This window comes from Suillus discolor (genome assembly GCF_016758755.1).
Source record: "Suillus discolor strain FC423 chromosome Unknown F5147scaffold_83, whole genome shotgun sequence".
NCBI classification, from domain to species: domain Eukaryota; kingdom Fungi; phylum Basidiomycota; class Agaricomycetes; order Boletales; family Suillaceae; genus Suillus; species Suillus discolor.
Window position 1 is genome coordinate 14,941 of NW_024541330.1, and position 26,292 is coordinate 41,232.

Consider the following 26,292-nt stretch of genomic DNA (forward strand, 5'->3'; position numbering starts at 1 on the left):
TCAGCTCTTTTGCTTGGTGTGCGTTCGTTGTAAAATTGCTTCAAAATGATATTCAACTGTCCTGTGAGGAAACTGTTCGTGCAATTTGATGGCCTCCTGCATGACCATATCCTGACAATCTGCAAGGGCATCCTTATATGCACATTTATGAGCCCTGCATTTCTCAGTAAGTGCCTTCTTCTCAGCTTCTGTGCGGAGATGTGCTTTGTGTTTGATGCGGTGGTGCCACGGTGTCCTTGAACTAGACTTTGTGACCTTGATATAATGCTGGTGTCGAGTGACATCTGGCATTGTTGAAAATAACAACAGCACAAGCAGGAGGACAACATGAACGAACATGGGAATGCAAGCAAATAAAAATTGTTAGTGTACTATAGGCATTATAAATGACGTTAAAGGCACAGTAAAAGCCTGTTATCTAGATGAAGGCACTATCACAAAGATAGACGTCACGTCCTGAAATCAACTCGAAAAGATATTTGGCCTCCAACAGAGGCATTCCTCTAGTGCAGAGATAGTTAGTGAAATCTTGAGACGAATGTCCTTCCCTAAAAGCATGAATGATGCTCCATATGGCTGACGCTTGGTAGCCATATGCGAAGAGGTACTTTTCAGCATCAATACCAAGGACACCAGCGGGAGGTGAGTCTGAGTTGATATTATCAGATTCTCCGACAAAAACTATCCCTGTGATTCCAGAAAGCGACCTATTATAGTGGAAAACGATGGGCAGTGATGAACTGTCAATAGACTGGTAGGAGGTGGGCGATTTCACTTGAAGCTGCTTGAATTGAGTTGCAAGCTGCTGTAAACCTTGTGAAACGATCAGAGGGAGTAAGAAGAGTGAAAAAAGAACATACTTGCAGGTTGAGGCACCCCATGCTGCCTTTGAGAAGTGGATGATCGATGTATCGTCACAAAGGACTTGGTATCGCGAGTCAAACCAGTTGAAGTCAGCTGAGACTCGTCATTAGGAATATTGCCCTTGAATATCATGAAGTGGAGAGCTTCGATTAGCGTCTTGAATTTATGGAACTTCTGGATTTCAAGGCCGTTGACCTGTGCAAGGGCCATTGGCCTGTAACATTTAGAGCATGAGTATGGTGCAGCAGTGCACAAGTATGATAGTTTAGACATTACATACCTATCCAGAAATATACCAACTTTCCATCCGTGAACAATGCTAAAGAACTCTTCGTGATTGGGAAAAAAGCCTGTGATGTCCTCCTTGAAAATAGCCAAGGTTGCGAAGATAGTACTAGGTGAATTCCCCTCAATGAACTTGACGGTATAGTTCTGCAGTCTCATGATTCTATCCGCTTGGTCCTGTGAGAAGCATTGTATAGCTAGTGGGAAGGGATCTGTGTCGTGACCGGATGTAATGGATGGCCTTTGAAAGTTCGAACATGATGAGATTCAGAGAATGATTGTTTAAGAAACTGGAACTCACCAAGCTTCCTTTATGCCAGGGGATGGGCCACCAAGAACAGCTACAATCAGCTTTGATGAAGACATAGTTGAGTGAAAGAGAGTAGTGTAGTAAGTAGTTGCAACTGATTGGTAGCAGTTGGAGATCGACACTGAATGCACACACAACACATAACAATATCATTACTGAATTCGAAGTGCGCTACACACTGAATTATTGAATATACACTACATACATCTACAAAGCATGTTTCCTCGACCTCATGAACTCAAGTTGCGCTGTTTATCAACATCATCATGTGCTGAAGGCACATGATGCAAAAGGAGCGCAAAGCGCTCCTTTTTGCAGATGTTGAAAACAGTGCAACTTGAGTTCGTGAGGTCGAGGAAACATGCTTTGTAGATGTATGTAGTGGCTGTTTATCAACATCATCATGTGCTGAAGGCACATGATGCAAAAGGAGCGCAAAGCGCTCCTTTTTGCAGATGTTGAAAACAGTGCAACTTGAGTTCGTGAGGTCGAGGAAACATGCTTTGTAGATGTATGTAGTGTATATTCAATAATTCAGTGTGTAGCGCACTTCGAATTCAGTAATGATATTGTTATTGTGACTACCATTATGCATTGCACAAAAAAGTACAAAGATCGCTACTGTAATTCTGATATGTAATTGAGTAGACCGCCGACTTCACCAGCAATAGCATCGTCCTCCTCGAGTCCTCCGCAATCATCATTCTCATCAGCTTCAGCACTCTGATGCTCCGAAATCACCAATGCCTGCAAGTCCGCAATGGTTTGGACATTGTCTGGAGTGTTCTTCATGACACCCGGTGTCGTCAAGCCAGCGAAGCCAGGAAGTGAATATAAGTCCTGTAAACAAGCAAGTATGTGAGCATTGATGTGCTGCCGGCGTCGACAGAATTCCTTGAGTGCCTCACATAAAGGATCACTGGCATTGTTGGCCTCCAGAATGACCCGGGTGAAGTGTGCTTCCTCATCAATGATAGCAGTGTGCAGTCGACAACTTTCCACATAACAACGCTGAATTTCTTCATGGGCGCACTCAATGCGAAGGCTCTGCTTCATGACTTCACGCACTGCCGGTTCAGCCCAGCATCTGCTGCGAATGTCTTGGTGTGTCTCACACAAGAGAGCAAACTCTTCAAGAAAATTGTAGTGCGATACTTTAGACCAGTCCAGCATAGGCACTGGTGGCTCAAGGGCAAGGGCAGCTGTATTATAGGACTTGACAGCAGTCTGAATGGCCTTGCACCGAGTTTGCAAGGACTTGGCGATATGGGTGCGCATCCGATAACCTTCAGAACAATGGCAATCAGTACAAAAAGTTGTACATGAAGATAGAAATGCTTACCCATTTGAGAGATGTTGAGTTTGTGAAGTTCAAACAGCCGAAGTACTACGAGCCGCTGAAGATTGTCAAGCGTGCGATGATATTCACGCTGCAACATATATTTCAGGGTCTCTAGGTACTCATGATCAGCTGGTTCCCATCGTCGGGTTATACCCATCTTCAATTCAAGTGCGACGATGTCTTGTAGTATCATGTCATATCGTTGTGAGGCTTGTCAGTGTCGTGCCTCCAGCTTTCGAGTCTGGGAGAGGTTGACAGAATAGGAAGAGGAAGTGCTGGTGGGTATAATGAACTCGTAATTCATTGGTGTGGCATTTAGGAACATCGCAGAAGCAGTTTCTGAGGTTGCTCTGAATGTGTCATAAGATTATGAAAAGATTAACATGATGTGATACGTACCTCGCTTCCCTGAGTTTCTGAAGAAGTTCAACATATGCAACAGCGTGAACATCCCACTCGGCCTCCTGACCTGATGTTGCAAGGTACTGCGATTGTTCCGTAGACCACGTCTTGAGATCATCATCTGAAATGCTGAGTGAAATTTTGGCTTCCCGGATAGCAGATCCCTGTTCTTTGATAATCTGACACGCTTGAACATAGTTTTGATACAACATGTTACCGAGGTTGAGGTACTTGTCTTCGTCCCACTGTTTGAAGAAGGAATCAATAGACACACAACGGTTGTATGCTGAGGCGTAACAAGTGACAGCAGCGAGTTGATTGGACGAGCTAAAAATACACTCCATCATAGCAAGATCTTCAATTCCCATGCCCTTGATGACGTTTGGGTGGTTCTTGTCTTGGCAGAGATAACTGTGGGTATACCCATGGAATGCATCAACACACATACAATATTCTGCATCATTGAACCTCTGCGCTAGTGAGCTAGAGGCAATAGTAATAGCAAGCTTGCAGCCAACATCATATCCAATCAGAAGACGTGATCCGAGAGTCTCAAGAGCTTTGCTAACAATGGTGAGGGGGTACTTGAAACTGAATATATAGACCATCAGTATTTATGTTGAAAACAGGTAGATTAATCAACATACAGCTCCCCACTACGAACCATATCACCAATCCAAAGTATGAGACCATGACGACAAGTGCTTGCAAAGATTCCCGTCTCTTCAAATATTCCCCACGATTTCTTCTTCACATCTGCAGCTGCAGCTTTCCAGTTATCTGTGCATGCGGACGTAGCTAGTGACGTGTTCAAAGGTCCAGGGTCCTCCCCAGTGTGTGTTTGAGAAGTGGGGTCGATGTTCGCATCATTTGATGGTAGCATATTCGATTGTGATGCAAATGTGTCGATGTAGTCAGGCTCGAGGTAGTAGTCGCTCTTGAATAAACGTGTATCACCGATTTGGTGACCTCCCAGTGGTGCCATACGTGACAGCGAGTTGTTCCCATCAAATACTATCATTCATCAGAAGACAAGTTCCGGCTCATCCTTCAGCTAAAAATTTACGTTAGAATATTCATAACAGTGCCTTGCATTACGTACCTCGTATGTGCATGGCGGACATGCATTGAGCACTTGCCAGTTTTCGGAATCACGTCCAAGGGTCTTCGAAACCTGAGCATCGATGTTGCGGTGAATTGCAAGATAGACGTCGAAAGCACTGGCAAGCGCAGTACAATATCTCCGGTGATAAGGCCACTAAGTTCCATGTCAAGTACAATGCTAATGAGAAAGTCAAAAGTACATACATGATAGAGGTCGCAAAGGACCTTAGTGAATGCCTCGACACTGAGTGAAGGTTTGCGCAGACACAGCCGTCTGTAAAGCTCAAGTGTTGACAAGGAGATGGCGATAGTTGGAGAATGAGGAGTAGCACCCAGATAACCATTTAAGATCAGGGCTTCTGCAGGGGTTTCAATGGTGGGTGCACTGCGAATATAAGCGCTAGTAACAAGTGTGCATATGTCAATAACGTCGATCGAGAAATCATAAGGGCCAGGTTCACTTGGAGGGGGAGGCGATGAATACTTCCATGTGAGGTACCCAGAAGTGAGTGCATTGATCAGTGGTGCCCAATTTGTGTGAAGGCTGACCAGGCGTTGCCGCCATCCATGGCTATCTTTGTATATGCGCCACCTGCAGTAGCTCTAAATGAGTGTCACAAAAATGAAAGAAAAAACATATAGTACTTACTGGCTACCGACAATGTCTTGCACAGCGAGCATAAAGGTCTCATTGTCTCTGAGGTCATCTGGGACTGTTTCCCATTGAAAGTCACTGTTCATAGCATCCATAGTATCAATGATGCCTGTGTTTGTGCTGTCTACAGCTTCATGCTGCATGTCTGCAAGCAGTGTTTGAGATTCGGTACTTAGTCCTATAGCCAGCATTCTCAATACAAACCATAGCATAGATAATAGAACTTACCTGCGATATTGTCATTGTACCGTTCTTGCCTGCATCATCGATCCTCAACCTGCTGTGTCTGTGACAGGACCCTGGACTTGAGCTTTGCAGTAGATCTTGTTGAACCGACGACAAGATGCACAGAACGAGAGTTTTTGGAGGCAGGCATCATACGTGGTAGGGAGAAGGAGCAAGGCATGCTCGCTGTTGCCAGTGATGGCAGCAACAGTGAGGGGCGTGGAGTTAATGGTGTCTGCCGAGGATATTCTCACAAGTGTGAGTCACATCAACAAAGTCACGTGCGGGTTGGACTTACCATGCAAGACAAGGACAAGGACATATCAGTGCCAACTATCGTTACTAGTGTGTGCGCATTAATAAATATACCTAGAATAAAAAAAGAAGTAAGAAAAACGGTGAAAATTTGAAGGACTTAGCTTTGCTTGTTGTGGACAACAGCGAGCAACAATGATTATGCAGCGAGCGGCAAATATAGCATAACACGGAGCTTCCTGAAGGAGGGTGCGATAGTCAGGACGGTCTACTCACATAAGCTTCCGTTCTGGGAAAATCCACAAAGGGAATTAAGGCTTTATTCACGGTGGTACTGCTGGGGTGTGAGAATTAGGAGAACAGATGCTAGTTAGCATGTCATAGCCCCCCCCCCCCCCTATGACATCCTTATTAGGTTACATACTAGTGTGGTTGAGGTGTGTAGCAGCTAGGCAGAGCACTAGACTCATATACTGGCTTAGGTTGTAGTTCACTACAGCTCAGGTCAGATTGACTCATATCACTGGCTGACCTTTGAGTATTGCTACATTACTTTATGCACCTACAACTTGCTCCTGCACCACTTTATTCATCTCCTGGGCCAAAACTGCACCACTTGTGTCCAAAAAATCTCATCCCAGGTCCTGCATGCTTAGACCAGTCCATCTGTACCTGAGATATCTATCATGATAAGCCCATCTAGAACACCTCCACAAAGCAAGTGAGGCACAAGAACATTTGCAAGTTAGATAGATATAGATACAATCATCTCCATTGAGGGGCTTTATCAGTGAAGCCCTTCACAAATCATATATAATGTATCATTGTAGGTAAGTATATATGGGGATGAGCATGAAGAAAGGAATGTGGGAAATTTAGAAGGAAGAGTGGTGGTGATGGAAGATGGAGGGTGCAGGGACAGGGTGGAAGAAGAGTAAGTGTAGTACATATTCACCTGAGAGACATCCCCAGACTGGCTCAGAGTAATCATCTACTACTAGTAGACTACTGCTATTATGAAACTCATAAACCATGAAGCAGAGTTAGCATGTTACAAACTGGGATAGCTCTAACAAGCAAGCTCAAAAGAGAGTGTTGGGCTTGAGAGTTCTAGACCGATGCACAAGAGCAAAGGTTTGACATACAAGGCTTAGCTAAGTCAAGTATGAGATTAAGAATAGAGACTAAGGCCACCACATCAACTTGCCCACAATCAAGAGTAGGCACACACCCTCCAATGCAGTCACTGTATTGTGTAATGCATCCTGGACAAGTCACAATAAGATGGGGGATGGTATTGGCATAGGAATGAGTAAGTGAGCGATTTTGCTATTTTTGTAGGACAGCGCTGATCATATAAATTGGATGCGCTGCACTACATTGCACCTATTCTTCATAGACCTCATCCTAATATCATGGGTATCTGTCAAAGTCAACCCTGTGCAAAGGCAATCTCCTCCTATCCAACATGTTCTTACTCTGACACACATCAGCAAAACCCTAAATTTATCACAGCTGCCTCAGCCACTTACAGCATCTTACAGCAGTGCAGGCACCCGTAGCGATGTGTAGTGATATATTTATAGCAACTTATAGCATCTTGTAGTGTAATACAGACAGTACAGTGTTACATGATCGAGGTAGTACTACATAGCATACTACAGCGAGCCGGTCTTCCATCATGTTGTCGAACAATTCTGTCAAAGTAAAGGCTTTCTGGTCAGACGAGAGAAATACGATCATAAATAGTCTGCGAGGCTTGGAGTCTCGGACAACACAGTGGCGATGGCCGTGGGAATCGGGGCCTTGGGATTTTGCTGTATCATACCATATCCATGCCGCACCCTACACAACAAGTGTCTTATATGCGTATATAATATGTCTATGTCATCCACAAAGGTCTTCAATATGATTTATGATTAAGAAATACCATAGTATATGTTTTTGTGTAAGAATTATTGTGGTATCATAGTGAATATAGTACTTTATGGGTGTGGTAGTGACGTGGCAGGGTGTGGCAATTCTGAGATTTGTGGCTGTGGGGTGTGGCAATTCTGAGATTTTGTGGCTGTGGGGTGCAGCAATTCTGAGATTTGTGGCTGTGCACTACCACACCGCACCACATCCTTCTTACCAAGTATACCTGCAGCATTGTCCATGGTGTGCATTGTTCTCAGCAATTCATGCACCCCTGCAGTCTTGCCTGGCACTTGGTCTTCACTGCCAAATGGAATCAACTACACGCCAGTCAACCACAACACTGCGAGCTGCCTGAAATTCAAAGACATGGCTACCAACTTGAAGAACAGCTGCACAACATGTTCATCCTCGCGCATGTCAAGTACTTCTATGTACCTTCCTTGGCCGTGGCCATGGTTTGGGCTTTCTGGTACCTTTCTCTTTCTTAATGACTTCAGGCTCACTTCCTTCACTAAAGTTTGGCCCACACTGTTGGTCGGTGCTGTTTTAATGCAACCTTCCACTGTGAATATGAAAATTACGCACATCCAGTTCTTCTTCAAATTCTGGTGCATACAGATCTCAACCACCATGATTCCAGTGCTCAGGGAGACCCTCATATGGGTTCCATTGGTCTTGGTGCGTGCCAGCGTCTTTTCCCCATTGTTCATTCTCTGCAGCACCTGCGGCCAATGAGAGTTCAAACATTCGCTGTTCAAGTACACCAAGGAGTTTGAATGTCATTGTCTCGTATGATATTACTAGGACTCACTGCTGCTGCGCCCACTACCGCATCTGTGCCGCAACACACCCAACACGTCCTCTAAATTCGGCCTCCCAAAGTCATGTCCAAGAGGTGCATAGTCGATGAGTTCGACAAGTATTACTGCTTAGTCAATTATCTTGTGTATGATTAGAGTAGTTGTTGGAAATGAGCATTAAATGTATGTTTCGGTGTGGTGCAGCAGTGATGCAGGTAGTGGTGCGGCAAGTTGCGGCAGCGAACACGGCAAAATACCTGAGCCCGTGGGAATCGCATGCAATCACATCAGCCAACATATTTCAAAGTGTTATGGGCTCGAGACCCGCTCAACATACAGCAGGTGAAGTACATCCCATGTAAGCTTCAACCCATTTTTCATTTGCTGCAGGGGCTGACTCATTGGCACACTTCTCCTAAAGTTGTTAAGCCTTCATATATGCTCAGTGTCTGCCACCCCGACGGTCTGACACTCATAATCACTCCTAATGCTGACACAACGTCGTATCAAGAACCACCTCAAGTTGGCCCAGAATGCACAGGCCAATCAGACACCCGTGGAACCCAATACAATGTTGGCGATGACTGACACTGCCACAACATCTGAACCAGGCACAGTCCCACCTCGCAAATGTATGTTATAACGTTTGAATAGTCTACAGACACACTGATAAGATTTCTGCAGCCAAGAATGTTAGGAAACGAAATGCCACGTCGAGGGCTGACTTCACATCGACGGTCAATCTCGCATCGATGGCCAATCCCTCTCAGGTGACTATGGACAGCCAGCTTAAGGAGATGCTGGCCTTGATGCAGAAGGAGATTGCGGAGATTCGAGGAAAGAATGAGAGGATTCTTGGCGAGAATGAGAGCATGCGTGGTGAGATCAAGAGCATTCGCAGCGAGAACAAGAGGATTCTCACTAAGGAGGAGAGCATGTGCGGTGAGATTGAGAGGATCACCAATGAGAACAAGAGCTTGCGCAAGGACAACGAGTGCATCGATGATGATCTTGCCATCATTCGCAAGGACCTTGATGCAGCGAGAGTCCAACACACTCAGGACATTGAAGCACTCAGAGAAGTAAGTCATCCTTTTTTCCGATCACCAACCCTGACAATGATCTCCCAAGGTCACCATGTCACTAGTTCCCTTGCATCTTCGTGACCTACTTGACCGTGCACGCAGAAAGGGTCTGGAACACCTCGGTTACGAGACCTGGGAAGGACTTCGCGATTCCCGCAGCGTCTATCAACTTTCAAATACCATCTTCGATGCTCTCAAATGGCAGGGTGTATGATACACCCCATCCCACCAGTCCATCCTTTTCTTGTGTTCATATAACAACATCGGGCATGCGGGAAATACAGTTGCTCACAGCGCAAAGGAGAACGATGTCAGGCATGCAGTCTTGACCCAGCAACTGGAATCCCGTGATCATGAATGCTTGGAGAATTTGTTTACATATGTGTACGACGGGAAGGAACTCTAGCATGGCATTTACTATACCACCCATGTTTGTACTCGTTCTCCATCTCTTGCTGCTGTCTGTTTCTTGTAGTGTTGCATCTGCCTCTTACTGCCGCCCATTTTGCTACACTTGTATAACCAAATTGAATTGAATTCAAGCTGTTTCAAACACAAATTGTGCACACAAAGAGGGCAGAGTTAAAGTAAAATTAATTGATTCAAAGGTAGTGCATGACAGGCTGCGCCAATGAGAACGAACTCCACACGAATACTATCAGTCTTGCCTTGTTGTTCAAGTGATTATGTATAGCATCAAGCTGAAGACAAAAACAAGATACCATCAGTTGCGTCTCACCTCGAATTGCAATGAAGCATTCACAAATTTGCTTGCTGTTCCAAGTTTCTCGCCTTACACATAGCCTGTAGCGCAAGACAAGACTTGGCTACGGTTGCCACTGCCAGCATCGATGTACAGAACAACGTCTTCTCTGTGCTCCCCCCAGCTCTCCTCACAGTAGTCCAAGCAAACCGCTTCGAAGCCGACCACAATTTTTATTATCTCAGTCTCATCTTCGCTCTCGCAAAGCGTCCCAATTGGCTACCTCGCTTACTTGAAGATAATCATATCGCTCGGTGCATCAGGACCAGCCTCCTTGCCTCTTTTACCTCTTCGATTTTTTCATCCATAGCAGGCTGATGCTGAGCTTGATGCAATCATGAATAAGCAATGGTGGGACCTGATGAGGATGGCATGGCATGTTGCTGGTTGCCCCTATGATCAGTACCGCAACCGTTACGCTTCTGATGTTCTGGACTATGGTACAGATATTCTTGAAGATCTTGCCAAGGGCACGACCATGTACATGCGCGTGCTGCCAGATGTCTCGAGGAGTGAGCTCAAATTCCTCCGCAAGGGGTTGAGCAACACTATCAATAGGTTGGAATTGCAACAGGCGGACGAGAATATTCAATCTGCAGTGAGAGCTCTGAAGGATATGTTGTTGTTGAGGGCAACGTAGGAGGTGATACATTGAACTCGAGTGAGATGCAAGTTCACGAGATCGTGTTACACTGTATACCTTGGAAATTATCATACAAAGACTTGTCGTGGTTTGTTATTGTAAACTGCATGGAATATGGTAATCATATGGGTCCTGTCGCTCAAAGCAGTCAGAGCTAGAACACTCTCCGCAATAGCCTCCTCTGTTGAAGTGTGCACTACAATATCTCCGTCAGTCCTAATATGGCTATGATGAAAGAGAAACCGAAGAGTTTAACGATCCTGTCCAACTGCTGTCCAATATTTTGATGCATCAGTGGAATTCTGAAGCATCACCTCCGCTTCAGTCATCATCGCAGTTTGGACAGCATGATCATCTCCTTGAGTTGATGTGGCCTTCTCATCCTTCCACCCCTTCCAATCAGTGTGGCCACATATCATAGCCAGCTGATTGCGACCCATGTCAAGGAGTACCCGATGACAGATTCTATCGATTGCAACTTTATCCTGTAAGGCTCAAACATGGGTGTGAAAAACCAAAAACCAAAAAATATAGGACGAACACCCAAAACAGCTCTGTTAGTTTCATCCAATTGACCTCTCAGCTCTTTGATGTCGTACTTCAGCTGAGCATTGTCCTGCTTCAGCTTAGCATTGTCTTGCTTCAGCTGAGCATTGTTGTCCTGCAGGCCAGAAATCACCCGCCTCTGCTCTTCCATGTCATGCTTCAGCTGAGCATTGTCATCCTGCAGGCCAGAAATCACCCGCCTCTGCTCTTCCATGTCGTGCTTCAGCTGAGCATTGTCGTCCTGCAGGCCAGAAATCACCCACGTTAACTCAGTATTCACTTGCTTCAGCTCAGCCATGTCATGCCCATATCTTTCCTCCATTGCCTGGAATTTACGGAGAAGTATGTCATTAATGTTGTCAGCTGAAAATACAACTATTGGTCTGATCATTATAAACCAAAGGGCACAAAAAACATACCCGGTTTGACATAATGCTCAGTGCTCTCCTCTCTAGCCAATGGTGCAACATTTTGTTGAGCCTTGACATCGCGCACTTCATGAATCACAGATCGAAGAGCATCAACAAAGGGTGAGGGTGTCAAGTGCTGTCCTTCAAGGGGTTGCGGGTACACAACCATTGTAATATCACCCTTCAGAGTGCATATGATGGTATTATCATCCCTTGGAACTGACCAAGTGTTAGAATATGTATCCACCGTGAATACGTGGGTAATAAGTGTATTGGTGACATACCTGGGTAAAAATCGGTGCAATCGGGGTCTAGGGTGACAAGTGGCACACCGGGAAGTATCTTCAAGTGTTCCTTGATCGCCTCCATCCCCGCCTGCTTAGCTTTTGAAATAGTAAAATTGGCTGATAAGCTGATAGATTTCTGTAACTTCGCCTCTGCATAAAGGACAACCACTAGCTTGCAATCGGATGCCATCGTCTAGGTAGTAAAGATCACAGTGATGGCCGGAATTTGCCGAGAAGCTGATACGTCTTTTTAAATTCGCAATGGCCCTCCGGACATAACCTGTACCCGGCTGCAGCGCACAGCGCTTCCGTCTCATTTTTTCATGCACTTCCTACCACAATTTGTACAACCAAATCTATCTCATCTTGTAGCCCTCGAAATTCTGCACTCCCCGGACGAAAGCCCGCATCAAAATAATCGAGTTTGTGTTGTGTAGCACCTTGTGCCAAAAGTTCCCCTTTCCCACACCTTCTCGACTTCTTTCTGGCCTGCCCTCCAGTCACCACGACCTCTGGGCACCTCGACACCCTCTGTACTTGTCAAGTCGCACATAACAATGACCCTGCTTTAAAATCATGCTACCCGCATGTCTCCTTTCCAAGTTATGGCCCGAACTTTGTTTTTGGTTGCCTTACTAGGAGGAGGAGGCACAGGTAAGCTCATAACTTTTTTTCAACACACTCCCTGACCTCAACTATCTATCATCCTAATCTACAGTACCCTGCGATGTCCCTGCGCCAAAAGCTCGCCGCCCGTGGCTTTTGTTATCAACTTATGGCCCGGCCTTTGTTCTTGTTGGCAAACCAGGAGGAGGATGGCAGGTGAGCTCGTATATTTTTTCACATTTGTTTCTCGTACTAATATGTTCAGATATCACACTAGGTACTCTAATACACTCCCCACACCACTCATCTCTCCAACCGCACGTCTCATCCGTCTGTTATGGCCTGATCTTCATCCTGGGTCAGCTACAGGGAGGTGACTTAGGTGACTTCATATATTTTTCCATGGCATCCAGCTGCTGCAAACTGATCCTTTCTATACCTAGGGACTACCGACACGAAGAATTTCGGTCCCCTTCGATGGTCTACAGCCCCACGTCACTTGCTTTGCCCCCTCCGCCTCTTGACTCTCGCACACTCATGTGGACTCGCTCCCAATTGTTTTCAGACCTCGTTCACGCCAATATATCAACCTCTCGCATTTGCAACTGCTTCTGCATGGGTCCGAATGTGTTTTGCCAAGTAGGATCTTTTCTTGTCATTTCGTCCAATACAATCAAGTACATCTCTACTTCACATACATAATGTTCTTAACACCATATTCATTGCCTCATAGACTCTGAGACATCGACTAATTCTGGCTTTGCTTCCTCCGTCAATCACAAGGGTACCTCACGTCACTCAATAGTGTCGTTCTCAAGACTGAAGCCGAAATTGGCGATATCAAGCGCGCCTGCAATCTTTTTGACTCACTTGTCCAGTCACATCTTCAACACGCCCCTGGTTAGATTGCAGCTGCTTGTCTGAAAGAACGCGCTGGCCACATGCTGCAAGGAAACTCATACAAGTGGGCTGCAAGCAGTGTCCAGGATGTATGGCTGCAGGCTGCAAGATTATATGTTGACATGCCCTTCATGATACCCTCTGCATTGTTGCTGATGTTCTTTCCAGCATCCCCAACTTCGTTTGGCTATGAAACAGCTCAAAACACCTGAGCATGCCAGAGCCGTCCTTCACAAGGCCCCAATGGCGCTTAGTGATGCAATTTCAAACCTCGATGAGATATCTGCTCGAGTATGATCCAAGGTAACGACTTATTTTCACTTTCTGCTCAGCTGTATGTTCAACACTGAAACAAAGAATTAGACATGGTAGATCTAGCTCGGTGTGCAAGAACTTACTCAGTAGGTCTGTGTGGGTTTCCTTTGTGTGGTTTGCACTTATTTTTTCCGTGCTAGGACCTCGCCAAGTGCTGCTCAGCACGTTTGGATTCTTTCCATAAGTGGGTTGGTGTAGCGACATTGCGAGGCCTTAGAATAACATCAGTGCCCGAGGAACTGCAGGCTGAACAATTTAGCTGTGAGTTTTATCTGTCATCTGAAAAACCAGTCGCATGTTGACGATTCTCCAGCTCTTGTGCTACGTGTTCTCTATCGTCTGCGATCGCTGTCAGAACAAATTCTATTTGATGCTGCAACCTTTTCCTATGCATTTCCACTCCTTGGACAGGTGTTGCTGAGGGGTGGGGTAGACGCTGGGCAAGATGATGGTGATGAAGCACTCGAGCAAGTAACTCTCGTGCTCGATGTAAAGAGTTGATTCTATGTGGGCACTACAAAAGTGTTACCTTAAGACTCAGAGTGTGAGTGAGATGTTTGTCCCAAAGAGACTGCCTATAGAAATGCTCCTTGATATAAAGCAAGGGATATCTTGTTAAGATCAAAGGTGAGAGAAGGAAAAGCTACCAAGAGTGCACTTGGTGTTCCGAGGATGTGTCCGAAGTACCGAAGTACTCGTCCGAAGTGGTCCGAAGGTGGTCCGACATCTAGAAACGAAGGTCCGAGGTTGCGCGAAGCATCCGAAGAGCTTCCGATGAACAGTGATGGTCCCGAGGTAGAAGTACAGCGTGTATGTCGAAGTGTAAGACTTGCAAAGTAAAACTAAGCAAAGTCTGTCGGGAAAACTAAGAGATAGATGCGAAATGGCAGCGGTCAGGCCAAACAATCGTTCCGAATGGACAAGAAAGATCGATTGCACAAAGTATGACTATCCGAAAGTGACTCTACTGACTATGACTCGTAGCAGGGAAAGTGAAGTGAAGTGCGAGTAGCTAGCGAGGCAGATTATATCCTACAGCGTGAAGGTCCGGAAACTGCATAGGCGAAACCAGTAGCAAGATAAGACATCCGAAATGTAATAAGACTCAAGGCTGAGCCGCTACAGAGATATACATGTAATAAGGCGCAAGGTGTGTTTGTTGTGTGTATAACCGACAGGCTGACAATGTATGTGCCCCTAGACATAATCAATAACAGATAACCAAGTGGAAAACGCACCAGCGAAGTCAAACGGACATGGACAGGACATGGTACGGAGGATCAGGAACTGTATACAGGCCTCGGAAATGGACGGACGACCTTTGGACGACTCGGACGAACGCACAAAACTCTCAGAAGGTAAATGGAGTGTCGAGGAATGTGTATGTGGAATACCTATGTGTTTGGCAGGATACGAGCCCAATGCCAATCCGAGTGCTACATTGATATCATCAGATTTCACTGCAGCGAATGTTCATCTTCAGTGTAAGAGTTAATGCATTTCTAATATTCTTGCAGTTTCAAATGCAGCATTTCCCAGAAAAGCAACTATGGAGTACGTCCTCCAAGTCATAAGGCATCAGCCATGACTTAGCAAGGAAGCGTCATCTGTTCTCATTGACCTTGGAGAGGCTGTGCAGCCAAACGCGACCCGCAATGAGGTTGGTGTGCTCATTGATGGCACACTATTGCAAGAGGTCTATGTCAGGAACACTTGTCTGCAAGCCATCCAGGTCAGTATCATTCGCTTACCATATGGTTATTGTATCTTCCAGGACTTCATGATCATGTATCTCTAAATCTACCACACATACATAATATGTGTCCCCCTTTCCTTGGTTTTGCGGCAGATAGTAGGCATACCATGTTATGTAGTATGTTCTTTCTGAGTGAAAAGTAAGTAATATTCAGAAAATTCCTAAATGCATAGGGTAGTCTGTACTTATGTACCATGGTACACGGGCATAGATGTTAATGAGAAGAATGAGTGGTCATCTGTGTAGTACAAATTAATCCAAGGAATAGATGAAGCTCATAAGCATAACTCTATAACCCGACATTTAGAAACTCCAATGGCACTCACGTCGTTCAAGCGAGCAGGCACTGCACTCGCTTCTGGCTTTGATCCAGCATAGCCAGAAATACTTTCAGCATCTCGCAACTCGCATGCAAAAGCTCTTGTTCCGCCTCCGCCTGCTCTCTGACAGAGCCTCATTCTACTTTAACCTCACGAGCGAGAGAACATACTTCCCCTATTTTTGCTGCTTCTGATTGAGCAGCTCTGCCCACGACACAGCAGCCTCTTCCTGACCATGTGCAAAAGCAGTGTTGGATGCCTGCTTGCTAGAAGCTTCTGCGCAGCGCAGCTGGTCCTGCAAGGATGCAGTGAAGGCAGAGTGCTCCTCATCCAGCCTTTCCCTCGCCTCAACGCTAATGTGAAGTTGTTGCTCCAGGAAGGAGACTTGCTTTGTGAGTTCTTCAGTCTCCTGAACATGAGAGTGTTTCGGAGCGTGCAGCTGCTCCTCCAACTCCTGCGAGCGAACGAAGCATTCCTTTACCGTGTTCTCGGTAGATGCCACTTGTAAGCAAAGTATATTGACCCATAACTACCAGGCGATGGTAGAGCAGTGAGGCAGGGACTTTCAGGAACTTCAAGTGCAAGAACACTGACGTTCAGTGAAGGGTCAACTGGCATGAAGGTTGCCTGAATCTCTGAAAACATTTTTTCTACCTCTTCCTGTATAATCATCTGTGATCCATCATTTGCCAATTGTTCCCAAGACATTATCGAGCTGCAATTTGCACTATGGGCTTTGGGAGGGCGGAGGCCAGGTGTGCTCTGTGAGGTCAGAGGTACAGGTGACAGGTAGGAAAGATTTGCTCGTGTAGGAAGGAATTGAGAGGGACGCAAGGGCATTTCAGGTTCTGACTCATTGTGCTGCAGTTGAACAGCCCAAATCCTGGGTATCGCAGGTGTGGGTGCTTCAAGAGGAGCAACAGGGGAGAGGAGAAGTCCCACACCATCAGCTTCTATGGAATCTTCACTGTCTTCTTCCGCAAGATGTGAGAGTGGTGTGGGCATTGTACTTCTGCCAAGGACCATAGTGGAGTTTTGACGAGTATGATGAGCAAGGGGCGACTCAGGTGCAGGACGACCAGTAGAACGCAGAGGGCTTGACATTTGATTGTTTTTTGAGTGTCCGAACCCAAAGCCACTCTTAGAGGGTGTCTGAGGTAAACTCTGCGAGCAGACAGAGCTATGAGAGGATGAAGACGACAGAGGACGTGCAATGTTTGACTTAGATGCAGAAGAAATAGTTTTTATCTTAATGATTTCACCAGGTCGTGCGGACTCTACCTTGGCAGGCGAAGTCTTCTTTGGCATCAATAACTTGCAGATCTTAGAAGGCGTCGAAAGAGGGGTAAGGTTAGGCAAGTAAACCTTTACTGTAAGTGCTTTGTGAGGGAGAGGACTGATCAAACTCTTAGGCCTCTTCTCTTCCATGCTGCCTTTGTAACGGAGGCTATGAACCTTGTCCTCTTCCTCTGATGAGCTTGGCTGCCTGCGAGTGCTGGAACGAGGAGGAGAAACAGGTTTCTTGGGTAGAACAGACTCTATAAGGGTGGACCTGGGCCGATATTTCGGCAATGCAGATGATGTGGGTGCAGGAGCAGTCCTTGGACGCAGTGAAGACGAACACTTCATGGAAGGACTAACGCCAACGGCGTCTAGCCCCGTTATCCCCATGTCGTCACAAGCAGGAGAAGATCTGAGGAGACCATACTGTCTCCTGGTACCGCGTGTGATGGTTTTGGATGGAGAAGCGTCTTCCTTGGTGTGCCCAGTAAACTTTGACTTCCAGGTTCACAACGACTCGGAGGGATGCACACAAGCAATTTTCAAGAATGAACTCGAGAATCTTTCCCAGTTCCTCTCCATGGTAACCCTGATGAGAAATTTCTTTCGCTCCTTTCTCCACTATGGTAGCCGTCGGAGATTTCAGGTAGTAGTCCACTGCAGACTCGACGAGCTCTGAGCCATTTGACTTGTACAGGAGAAACGCAAAGTACTCGAGGATGAATCTTACAGGGGCGCACCCGCCATACCAACAAATGATAGGGGATGACATTGAACGTTGAACATTCAAAAGCATTTTGAGTGGAAGGCATTATGTAATGTGCTGTGAGAACTAAGTTAAATACTCAGAGTGCTACTTACCTTATGGTGGAAGATATTCCGGACACAGGAATGTCCAACCATAATGCAATGACTATACAATGATTTACTTGAAAAACTCGGACTTTGGCATTATTCTATAATGGTGCCTGTATGTAATACTTGGTTGATATGCTATATGATGGCAGTGTAAACTTTATGTGATCGAGTATGTTGCAAGTATCAATAACTCTAAGTGCTTCTAGCAAGGTTAGTTCAGTCAGCTGGAAACTGCAGCGTCCAAGATAAGTCACCCTCCATCACCCTCAAACGAACGAAAGGTGCAGGCACCTGCATCTCAACATCCTGATCTGGATCCAGACTCTGCATTTTGACGTCTCCCCCATTGGTAGGCACCATTTCACTATGGTCAGATTCCATTGCAGAAGGCCACCTCGCACTCCCCATCATCCCTTCTACCGCACCCCGATACATGGCATTATACACCTCCTGCTTTGCCACTTGATGTGGCTTATTTGTGTGCTTAAATATCTCTGTGCTGGTCTGTGCTGGTCTGTCAGCACTGAACTACATAAAAGAAAGGAAACATACCAAGAAATCTTTCACCGACCCAGAGGCGAAGCGGGGTGTTGCCTAATGAGCCATCACTACCTTCTGTCTTTGTCTCTTTCTCCTTTCCTTTACCTCCACCTTTCACACCATCCACATCCTTTTGCTTCACGCCCATCACAGCGCCAAGCATCTCGCATACTGCCAACATCTCCATAGCATGCACAGGCGCTGTATGCAAATACTGTGCGCCCACTTGCATGAGGAGCAACGCGCGGAGATGGTTTTCGCCTGCTAAGCTCGATAAAGACAGTGCAGATTTTAGGTGTGATCTGTGCCAAGAATCAATTTGTAAGTACAAGTCAGTTATTGAGATTTTTGGTGTGAAATAAAGAAGTGGTGCACTTGGCACCAACAATCTCCCCTCTCGCACCCATCTAGCTGCCTGTACCACCTTCCCGACTGTTTCAAGTGTCCCTCCCATTCCATGATACCGCTGAATCACAGACCTAGCCAGTGCATGCATCTCAGCATCCAACCAGTCGCTTTTGTCAGTACTAGTGTCTTCATTCACACCAGGGTTCGAGTTCTCGCCTGTGAGCCTGAGCACGTAGTCTGATGTGCAACAGTGCTTCCCCAGCGCATGCAGCAGCGCCTACATACCCAGCATCTGCATTGCTGTTCGCCATCTATGGATTTGGTGACACAATAGAATACGCCTGTACATTTGGTATCTTCGAGCGCATGCGCGAGGTGTGTGGCATGGAGGGTGATGCGGGCACTATATGAGTGGAAGAGGTCGTATGTATGGGTTAGGGTAAGTAGTGCGTGTAGGCGCATTTCTGCGACGTCGAATTCGGAGCGTTGGATTGATATCTATGTTTCAGGATTAAACAATGGATACGAGTTTGTGATATGTAATTAAATGTACTGCGACGAGCTCGCATAAAAGATCCGCTGCGAGGCTTACTGTGCGCTGTATAATTTCATCTCTGTCTGCTAGGGAAGCCCAGAGGGGCACTGAAGATGAGCGCTAAATTTCTGGGTCGTCCACCTTCTGAAGAATGGTCGTTTTGCCTGCGTTTGCTCTCTCTATGATTAGAACTCGAAAGCGACTAATCATCCTTCAGAAGTCCTGAGCATCGATGGTTGCCATTAATATTGGGAGATCTTGGTGTGCGTCTTGAAGTAGAGGTTATTTGGTTTATCGTGAAACCTTTCCTATGAGAAAGAGGTTGTGGCAAGATATGGCAGCAAATGAACATGAAGCAAGAGTTCCTATGGCTTATGACACAACAGCTACACACAGCGTCTATCTCTGATCTATCTCCCTGCATCAGACCACATGTCTGGAGTTCCCTTGGGAAGATGGTGGTTCTGCATATGAACTGAGGAGCAATGGAGCAGTATGTGCTGTGCATGTTGGCTGAACTCAAACATTGACCACGCTCATTGGTACTGAGGGAAAGGGCGATGTAGCGAGCTGCGGGAGCTTGTGTATTCATAGATAGCTCGGGGCAGGTTTGGTACGCATCCGTGGATGAGTCCGACTGTCCATCATACTTTATAAATTGGTGCATATATTGTCAAGCATCAAAGAAGACGTACTGACCAACATACACGTAGATTCGGAGGGCTAGCATGTGTCTTACTGGATTACGACAGAATCTGCCCCAAGAACCCTTGAATACTCACTCATGAGCACAATAAACAAACTTCTTGTAGCCTCAAGAGTCACAATGGCATCCGGTTCTGCACCACCATTTAAGTGGGCCTCCTTCGACTCTTCCCGCCCTGGTGCCTACTGCAATGAGTGATGTTGTTCAGGCTGGCTCCTTCTCAGTTCATAGCAAGATCCCTGATGTCTTTCGGCAGTATTGAGATTACATTAAGATCATATAGCATCAATGGTGGTGATGTAAGTGATGAAGTACATGACCCTGCACCTGGAACATACACTATAGCATGCTTTGGCAAGAACAGTGAGTATGAGGACTCGTGGTACGAGCCAAGACTCACTAATTTGAAAGATCTGCGTGACTGTATGCCTTGGATCTAGCTATTTCGAAAAAAATGTCGACAGGATTGTGGCCATATTGGGGATCGATCGATCATGTCTGCTGCTCTCTGCTGATGTCGTGTGTTCTATATCATATCCAACAGCATGGTCAATAAACCGGGTGAAGGAATTCCCCGACTCTACGAAGTAGGGAGGGCTCAGATTAACATCCAGGCACCTGTATTTTCATGTGCGCATGAAAATATTGCCATTTTCATAATAAATGTCTCTTTTTTTTATGTACTCGCATTGCCTATTGTCCTGCCGAGCTTCTGCCACGTACCGGTTCAAATAATATTCTGCTCTTCAAAAACTGCCCATCCTGCATATTTCTTGACTTTGCTTTGCAGTTGAAGCCCCGTGTTGGTAAGCTCGTCCTCTGTCATCCTGGCTTTTTCAGTTTCATTCACTATCCTCGTTGTTCCTCAGGTGCTGTTCATCCGTTGTTGTGATGTCGCAGTTTATGCACAAGATTTCGTGCACACGCGCTTGTGTTCTTGATGTTGCAGATTGTCCACCTCACGATGTTGATCACCTTACCCAATCATACCCTCTGTTTTATGACCCATTGTATTACCCCCAATATCATTCTGCTGTGTTTGGGAATGCTACTGGTTTTTGTTACAGGGATCTGTAACACCTACTAGAGCCCCAGCTCTCCCTACGCCTGCCCCTGCTCTGCTAGACTCCCCGCGCGGCGGTGCGCCGCCTGCGCCTAGAAAGACAGCGGTCTGGACCGCTATGACCCCGCCTGGCGCTATGACCCCGCCCCTGGCCTAGACGGCCTTGTACCTGATCCATGAGGGATGTACGCCTCATGGTCACCCTAGATCAAGCACATGCATAACGCATGTCGCTTCATGAAGACCCGGAGCGCTTCTAAGCGCCTCCTGTTGATTGCGCAGTCGCACTTGGCGCTGCATGTATGATCAGAGGTTAAGCCTCATGTACTTTATCTAACCTCATGTCTAGCTATCTTAGATTAGCGATATACTATAGATTATAGACTGAGCTTGAACACTTGCATACACTATGTATAAGTAGACACATTGTTGTAGATTATACTTTACTTTAATCTACTAGGTTCATCCCCAGAACTTGCTCATCTAAGCTTAACTGCTTCCTTGTGTGAGACCGCACTTCTAAGTCGCCCCCATACGACTTAGCACGTATCCGCTAGCCCTGCATCTCAATGAGCGCCGTCTTACCGAGATCGCCGGAGGAATCCTTGACGTTCCGTCAAAGCTAGACCACGCTCAGCTTCAGTAGACTCACTCGAGTCGTCGCTGAGAAGACCTATCCTAGTTCGCACACGCCGACCTACAGTCGACGTAACAGTTTTTGTACTTGGTTGCAATCATCACTCGTCTCGCACGGCCGTACTTGTTACCATTGCCATCAGAACCCGGAGCGGATCTCTGTAACCACTTCTGCTACTGATGTTCTGGTTCAAGTGGACAACCGTGTGATGTCTTTTCCTCAAGCACATTTCAAGTTTTCAGCATACACGCACTGCACAGTGTTTGCATGTCTTAGTACCCACCATTCTGGCCGCCGGGACAATCTGGAATGTTCTCTTGTGGTCACACTGAGTGCTGATCCGCCTTGCATCTGGAATGTGCACTTGGTTAAAAAAATAATTTCAGTCAGTGAGTTGTCCCATATGGAAAGCTGGAGCACCGTGCTCGTTTGATCAGCGTTTTTGGTCACGTGCAGTGCGCAGACCCCAAACACCGTATTTTGCTGTGCAAATAATACTTTGATATTCACAGACCAAATATTGACATGGTGATTCAAGAAAACAAGCGACAGCAATGAGCGACTGATACACAAGCCATAAGCCCAAGTGAAAAGTCCTTCAAGGCAGAACGAAGGTAATCATGAGAGATCGAGTTCAGTGACCACGTTAGACCTGTCACCTCATTCAACTCACCATACTGCTATCAACATTGCGTGCAATGTAAATTGAGCAATTTATGCGTTCATCGGAGGAGGTTGGTAGACACAACTATTTCATTCGACCATAGAATAGTATAGGATCAAATTCGATCGAGGCAAGTCAACAAAAACATTATTTTGCAAAATATACAGTAGCACGGTACAAAACCACGATAGCAGGCAAAAAATGCGATGCAGGGCACAAAATACAATAGTAACAGAGTGGTGGCAAACATAGAGGATAGACTTGGACATGGAGCTCCATGAGTAGGAGCGAGAGCACTGGTTGAGACCATGGTGAAAGGGAGAGTGTGAGTCGCAACCAAGACTCACTAACTAGAACCGGACCCAAAAAACTTTATCGAGTGATGGTTGGGTGGTACAAGAGATGGTTGACGAGGAAGGGGAACTTGTTGCAAGTAGGGCCCCCGATAGTGACCTTGACCTATGCAAGAGTGAGCCGAGGTGAGCTGATATTCCCACATTAGCAGGAGTGAATGTGACGCACCGAAGTGAACCTTGGATCCCTAAATTGTAGGAGCCGCAAGGGGACCCATTGAGGTGAGGCTACATAAGGAGACGGTTAGTAGAAAAAGTAGTAAAAAGGCATTCGTGTGAGCATAGTTGCAGGTATCTGTGTCATCTGCATCAATGCGGACATCCGTGTCAGTGTGGACATCTGCATTAATGCGGAGATCCATGTCAATTCGAACATTTGCATCAATGCAAAAGTTCGCGTTGGTGCAAGTGTCTGTGTCAGGCATCCGCATCCACGATAGTGCGGGACCGCCTCAACAAGGTTGTTGAGTCCGATCTGCACGAGTTGCTTCAAAAGGGAATTTGTGATGTCGCTGGGGTCAGGACTGATATTAGGCTCCATCACAACAATGAAAGCCATGTGCGACGAGACGTCGAGTAATGTGAATGTTTAAATTTATCTGAAAATGATTGACTGTGCTTAGTTTTGCTCATGGCCCACTAAGCTTGAGTGGAAGCTCAATCGTCAGACAGACATGATTGAGGACAGTGCTGAGTGCCTGACAAAGAACATATCAGTCCCCCATCCAGAGTCGAGTCTAAATGTGCAGCATACCTAAATAGTGTCAAGACTGATTCAGACCAGTGCAAACTGCAGTAGACAAGCGTGATGGATGGCTGTCCCTGCCTGCTTGCTCTCGCTCGAGCTGCAGAATCCGGGAGCGCAGTATCTCGAGCTCCGAGTTTTGGTTCGGCAAGGGCTGAGTAGGTGTCACATCAGGACCTTGTACTGGCCCAGCATTGGCTGATGGTCATTGCTTTGATGCAGGCTGCTTGGTTGCTGGTTTGGCTGCCTGTTTAGCTGCTTGTTTAGCTGCTGGGGCGCCTGGGAGGGGAGTGAGCTGGGAATGCTGGAGGTGCACAATAACGAATGGAGGGTAGGTTTGAGCGGCATGGGTGGCACGCGAGCCACACGCGCCAGGAGGCGCTGGATGTAATGTATGAGGCACATTATTAATAGAATGGTGGAAGGCAAAGGTCTATATTGATACCGAGAAGTAAGGCCTGAGGTCAAAAGTCTGATCTATGCTCTTAGTTTGAAGATAACAAGGAAGGACAAAGATTGCATGACATTGGTCAGAGCATTAGGAAGGTAGAGTACGATACAGTATGATGGATAGGAATTCTGAATATAACAAGTCTATTTGGGCAAAGCCCGACAGGGCTTTAGACCGAGACACGCCTTTGGGAGAAAGCTGAGCTGAGATACCCTAAGACAAGGAGCGAGCGACACATCCAGCATGAGCTGAATCCCCAAACAAAAGGAGCTTGAAACGGACTCACAATTACTTAAAGCGGAGGAGGGAGAGCATAGCACATAAATGGTTCCAGGACTGGTTTGTCCTGGAGAAACGGCGCCATCACTAAAGCATGCTTCCGCAAATATAACACGAACACGTCACTACTCCACCACCCCATAGTTTTCATGTTTTCGAAGGCACCCCCCGCAGAAGATACTCCAGAGTTCCCCCAATGCGAAGACCGTGCGCCTTCAACGAACCAAGTCCCAATTTCTCGCTGGAAGATTGAAGACACTTGATAAATTCACCTCTCATGAGAGGGCGCATTCCAGCGTGGTGTTTCCAGCTGAAGAGAGCAGCAGTAGGTGGTGGCTGATTCATGGAAAGATGATTGGACAAGGCAGCGTCTGGATCAGACGGTCCTGACTGCGCCGCCCAATACACATCTTTGCCAAGGAGCGAAGTTTTTGTCCAGGGTAAGTGGAATATGGCCACGCAGAAGCCGTGACGATCGGTGTCGTAGCGCCAATCACTCACTTTGATGTGGCGTTGCGGGTCGAATCCGTGAAGGGAGGGAACGGTAAACTCTCCAACACGAGCGATGGTAAAGAATGAAGTAGTGAGACACGCGAACACTGCAGCATGCAGCAGAGAGGACAAGTCCAAGGTCGAGCAGATGGCAACTAGTATGTCGATCGTGAAAGGCGCACACTTTGGTCGTTTGGAAGTGATGGGCGCGAGGTGTTTTCCTCCTGCCATGGTGAGAGTGCACTGATCATTATCTGCGTGCCAAGGTTGACCATGCAGTAAGTGCCACGCACGGATAGCATAGAAATAGTTCTCCAAGCTTTTCCCGGAGTATAAACCTGAGCAAGCCGCTATGAACGCCAAGATGAGCACAGATGAAGCTGGACAGCGCTGTTCTTCTGGGATAGCATGTGTGTCACAGAACACGTGAAACACGAGAAGACCTGAACCGTAGGTCTCCCGCATGCTTTGTGTGTGAGAGTGAGAGAGAACCATAATGATGTGATTGATGTCGCTGTCGGAGATGTTAATGAGAGAACCTGTGTGATCTCGTCGAGAGCGAGTGACATGGGGCCGCCACAAGCGCAAACGATCGCAGGCTAGACAGTGAGGGCGTAGCAAAGAAGGATTCAGTGTCAGAGAGATGTTGTATGGGCGAGCGCGTGCTGTTGTCTCGGCGATGGTGATGGGAGTCATTGCTGCAAAGCGAGAAACGTTAGTCGCACCAGGTGTTGCGGAACTGCAGCAACAGCTTTCCCCACTCTTCGTCATCATGTTCTTCCTCGTGCTCAATCTCATTGTGAGCTGCGCATTCATGGCGTCCCACGAATTGCCGTTCAGTTGAGGGGGTGTCCGCGTCACGAAGGAGGAGATGCAGGTCCCCTGGCAAGAGGATGGGAGGGAGGAGGAGTGAACGTGGGGGGAATGACCCTCAGGATGGGCCATCTGCGGGGTTCTCGGCACTGGGAACATAGCAGAGGTGGAAGGAGACACTATTGCCATGGAGCTCAAGCAAGGCGTTGATTCGTCTAAAGACCAGGTTGGTCTCTCTATTGCGGCTACATCTGTTCCACCAACCGTTGACGACGCCTTGATTGTCGCAGAACACGCGATAATAAGCTGGGGAGGATGAACGCCTGGAGTTGAGGATGGAATGGACGAGCAGTTCAAATCCGACCGACTTGGCCCAGCCAATGTTGCATTGACCATTGAGTGTCTGCCAATCGTTGCGGAGAGTCCACGCCCTCCAATGCCCATTGACAATAATTGCAATTCCAAAGGAGGAGCTCACATCTGAAAAGGCGTGGAGGTCAAGGAGAGGGGGGTGTCTTGTGATGGGTCGCCCAACAAAGGGTGAATGTAGTCGCGCAGTCCACCAGTCAAGGTCTTCATTGATATGTCGAACGGGGTGATGTGGGACGAAAGGACAATGACCGCAGACGCCAAGCATGGCCTCCATAGAGGTGAGGTAAGCACGGCCTGCTGGGACGACCAGGCAGGTGTGTAAAAGCTTGCCGTATAGTTGTTGGATGTCCAGGAGTGCATGT

General features: G+C 46.8%; 8 protein-coding genes across 8 annotated transcripts; 2 read left to right on the forward strand and 6 right to left on the reverse strand.

Annotated features, from left to right (window-relative positions):
* Positions 1-418: 418 nt before the first annotated feature.
* F5147DRAFT_779220 (uncharacterized protein) lies at positions 419-1,515 on the reverse strand (the record flags this gene model as incomplete). The annotated part of the gene is made up of 4 exons (XM_041442260.1): positions 419-813; positions 861-1,078; positions 1,145-1,390; positions 1,451-1,515. The coding sequence occupies 4 exons, from the start codon at positions 1,513-1,515 to the stop codon at positions 419-421; spliced, it is 924 nt and encodes a 307-aa protein (XP_041287264.1).
* A 562-nt stretch (positions 1,516-2,077) lies between these two features.
* Positions 2,078-5,105, reverse strand: F5147DRAFT_747877 (uncharacterized protein; the record flags this gene model as incomplete). The annotated part of the gene is made up of 15 exons (XM_041439991.1): positions 2,078-2,148; positions 2,182-2,206; positions 2,231-2,235; positions 2,257-2,453; positions 2,493-2,506; positions 2,528-2,546; positions 2,577-2,587; positions 2,615-2,745; positions 2,802-2,958; positions 3,058-3,151; positions 3,201-3,794; positions 3,851-4,217; positions 4,287-4,461; positions 4,512-4,707; positions 4,957-5,105. The coding sequence occupies 15 exons, from the start codon at positions 5,103-5,105 to the stop codon at positions 2,078-2,080; spliced, it is 2,205 nt and encodes a 734-aa protein (XP_041287265.1).
* Positions 5,106-7,983: 2,878 nt separating this feature from the next.
* F5147DRAFT_585311 (uncharacterized protein) lies at positions 7,984-8,145 on the reverse strand (the record flags this gene model as incomplete). Its single annotated transcript, XM_041431860.1, has 1 exon — positions 7,984-8,145. The coding sequence occupies one exon, from the start codon at positions 8,143-8,145 to the stop codon at positions 7,984-7,986; it is 162 nt and encodes a 53-aa protein (XP_041287266.1).
* Positions 8,146-8,649: 504 nt separating this feature from the next.
* Positions 8,650-10,650, forward strand: F5147DRAFT_779224 (uncharacterized protein; the record flags this gene model as incomplete). The annotated part of the gene is made up of 4 exons (XM_041442261.1): positions 8,650-8,794; positions 8,847-9,244; positions 9,294-9,455; positions 10,321-10,650. 4 exons carry the CDS (start codon positions 8,650-8,652, stop codon positions 10,648-10,650), a joined length of 1,035 nt encoding a protein of 344 aa, XP_041287267.1.
* Positions 10,651-10,904: 254 nt separating this feature from the next.
* Positions 10,905-12,086, reverse strand: F5147DRAFT_779225 (uncharacterized protein; the record flags this gene model as incomplete). Its single annotated transcript, XM_041442262.1, has 4 exons — positions 10,905-11,138; positions 11,195-11,562; positions 11,619-11,828; positions 11,894-12,086. 4 exons carry the CDS (start codon positions 12,084-12,086, stop codon positions 10,905-10,907), a joined length of 1,005 nt encoding a protein of 334 aa, XP_041287268.1.
* A 537-nt stretch (positions 12,087-12,623) lies between these two features.
* On the forward strand, positions 12,624-14,218 carry F5147DRAFT_779226 (uncharacterized protein; the record flags this gene model as incomplete). Its single annotated transcript, XM_041442263.1, has 6 exons — positions 12,624-12,718; positions 12,780-12,860; positions 12,946-13,141; positions 13,571-13,693; positions 13,858-13,978; positions 14,031-14,218. 6 exons carry the CDS (start codon positions 12,624-12,626, stop codon positions 14,216-14,218), a joined length of 804 nt encoding a protein of 267 aa, XP_041287269.1.
* A 1,750-nt stretch (positions 14,219-15,968) lies between these two features.
* Positions 15,969-17,846, reverse strand: F5147DRAFT_820851 (uncharacterized protein; the record flags this gene model as incomplete). The annotated part of the gene is made up of 3 exons (XM_041443681.1): positions 15,969-16,322; positions 16,388-17,548; positions 17,586-17,846. 3 exons carry the CDS (start codon positions 17,844-17,846, stop codon positions 15,969-15,971), a joined length of 1,776 nt encoding a protein of 591 aa, XP_041287270.1.
* A 302-nt stretch (positions 17,847-18,148) lies between these two features.
* F5147DRAFT_820855 (uncharacterized protein) lies at positions 18,149-19,149 on the reverse strand (the record flags this gene model as incomplete). Its single annotated transcript, XM_041443682.1, has 3 exons — positions 18,848-19,149; positions 18,485-18,774; positions 18,149-18,441 (listed from the first exon to the last, which is right to left on the reverse strand). The coding sequence occupies exons 1-3, from the start codon at positions 18,877-18,879 to the stop codon at positions 18,149-18,151; spliced, it is 615 nt and encodes a 204-aa protein (XP_041287271.1). The 5' UTR covers positions 18,880-19,149.
* Between the last annotated feature and the right edge of the window lie 7,143 nt (positions 19,150-26,292).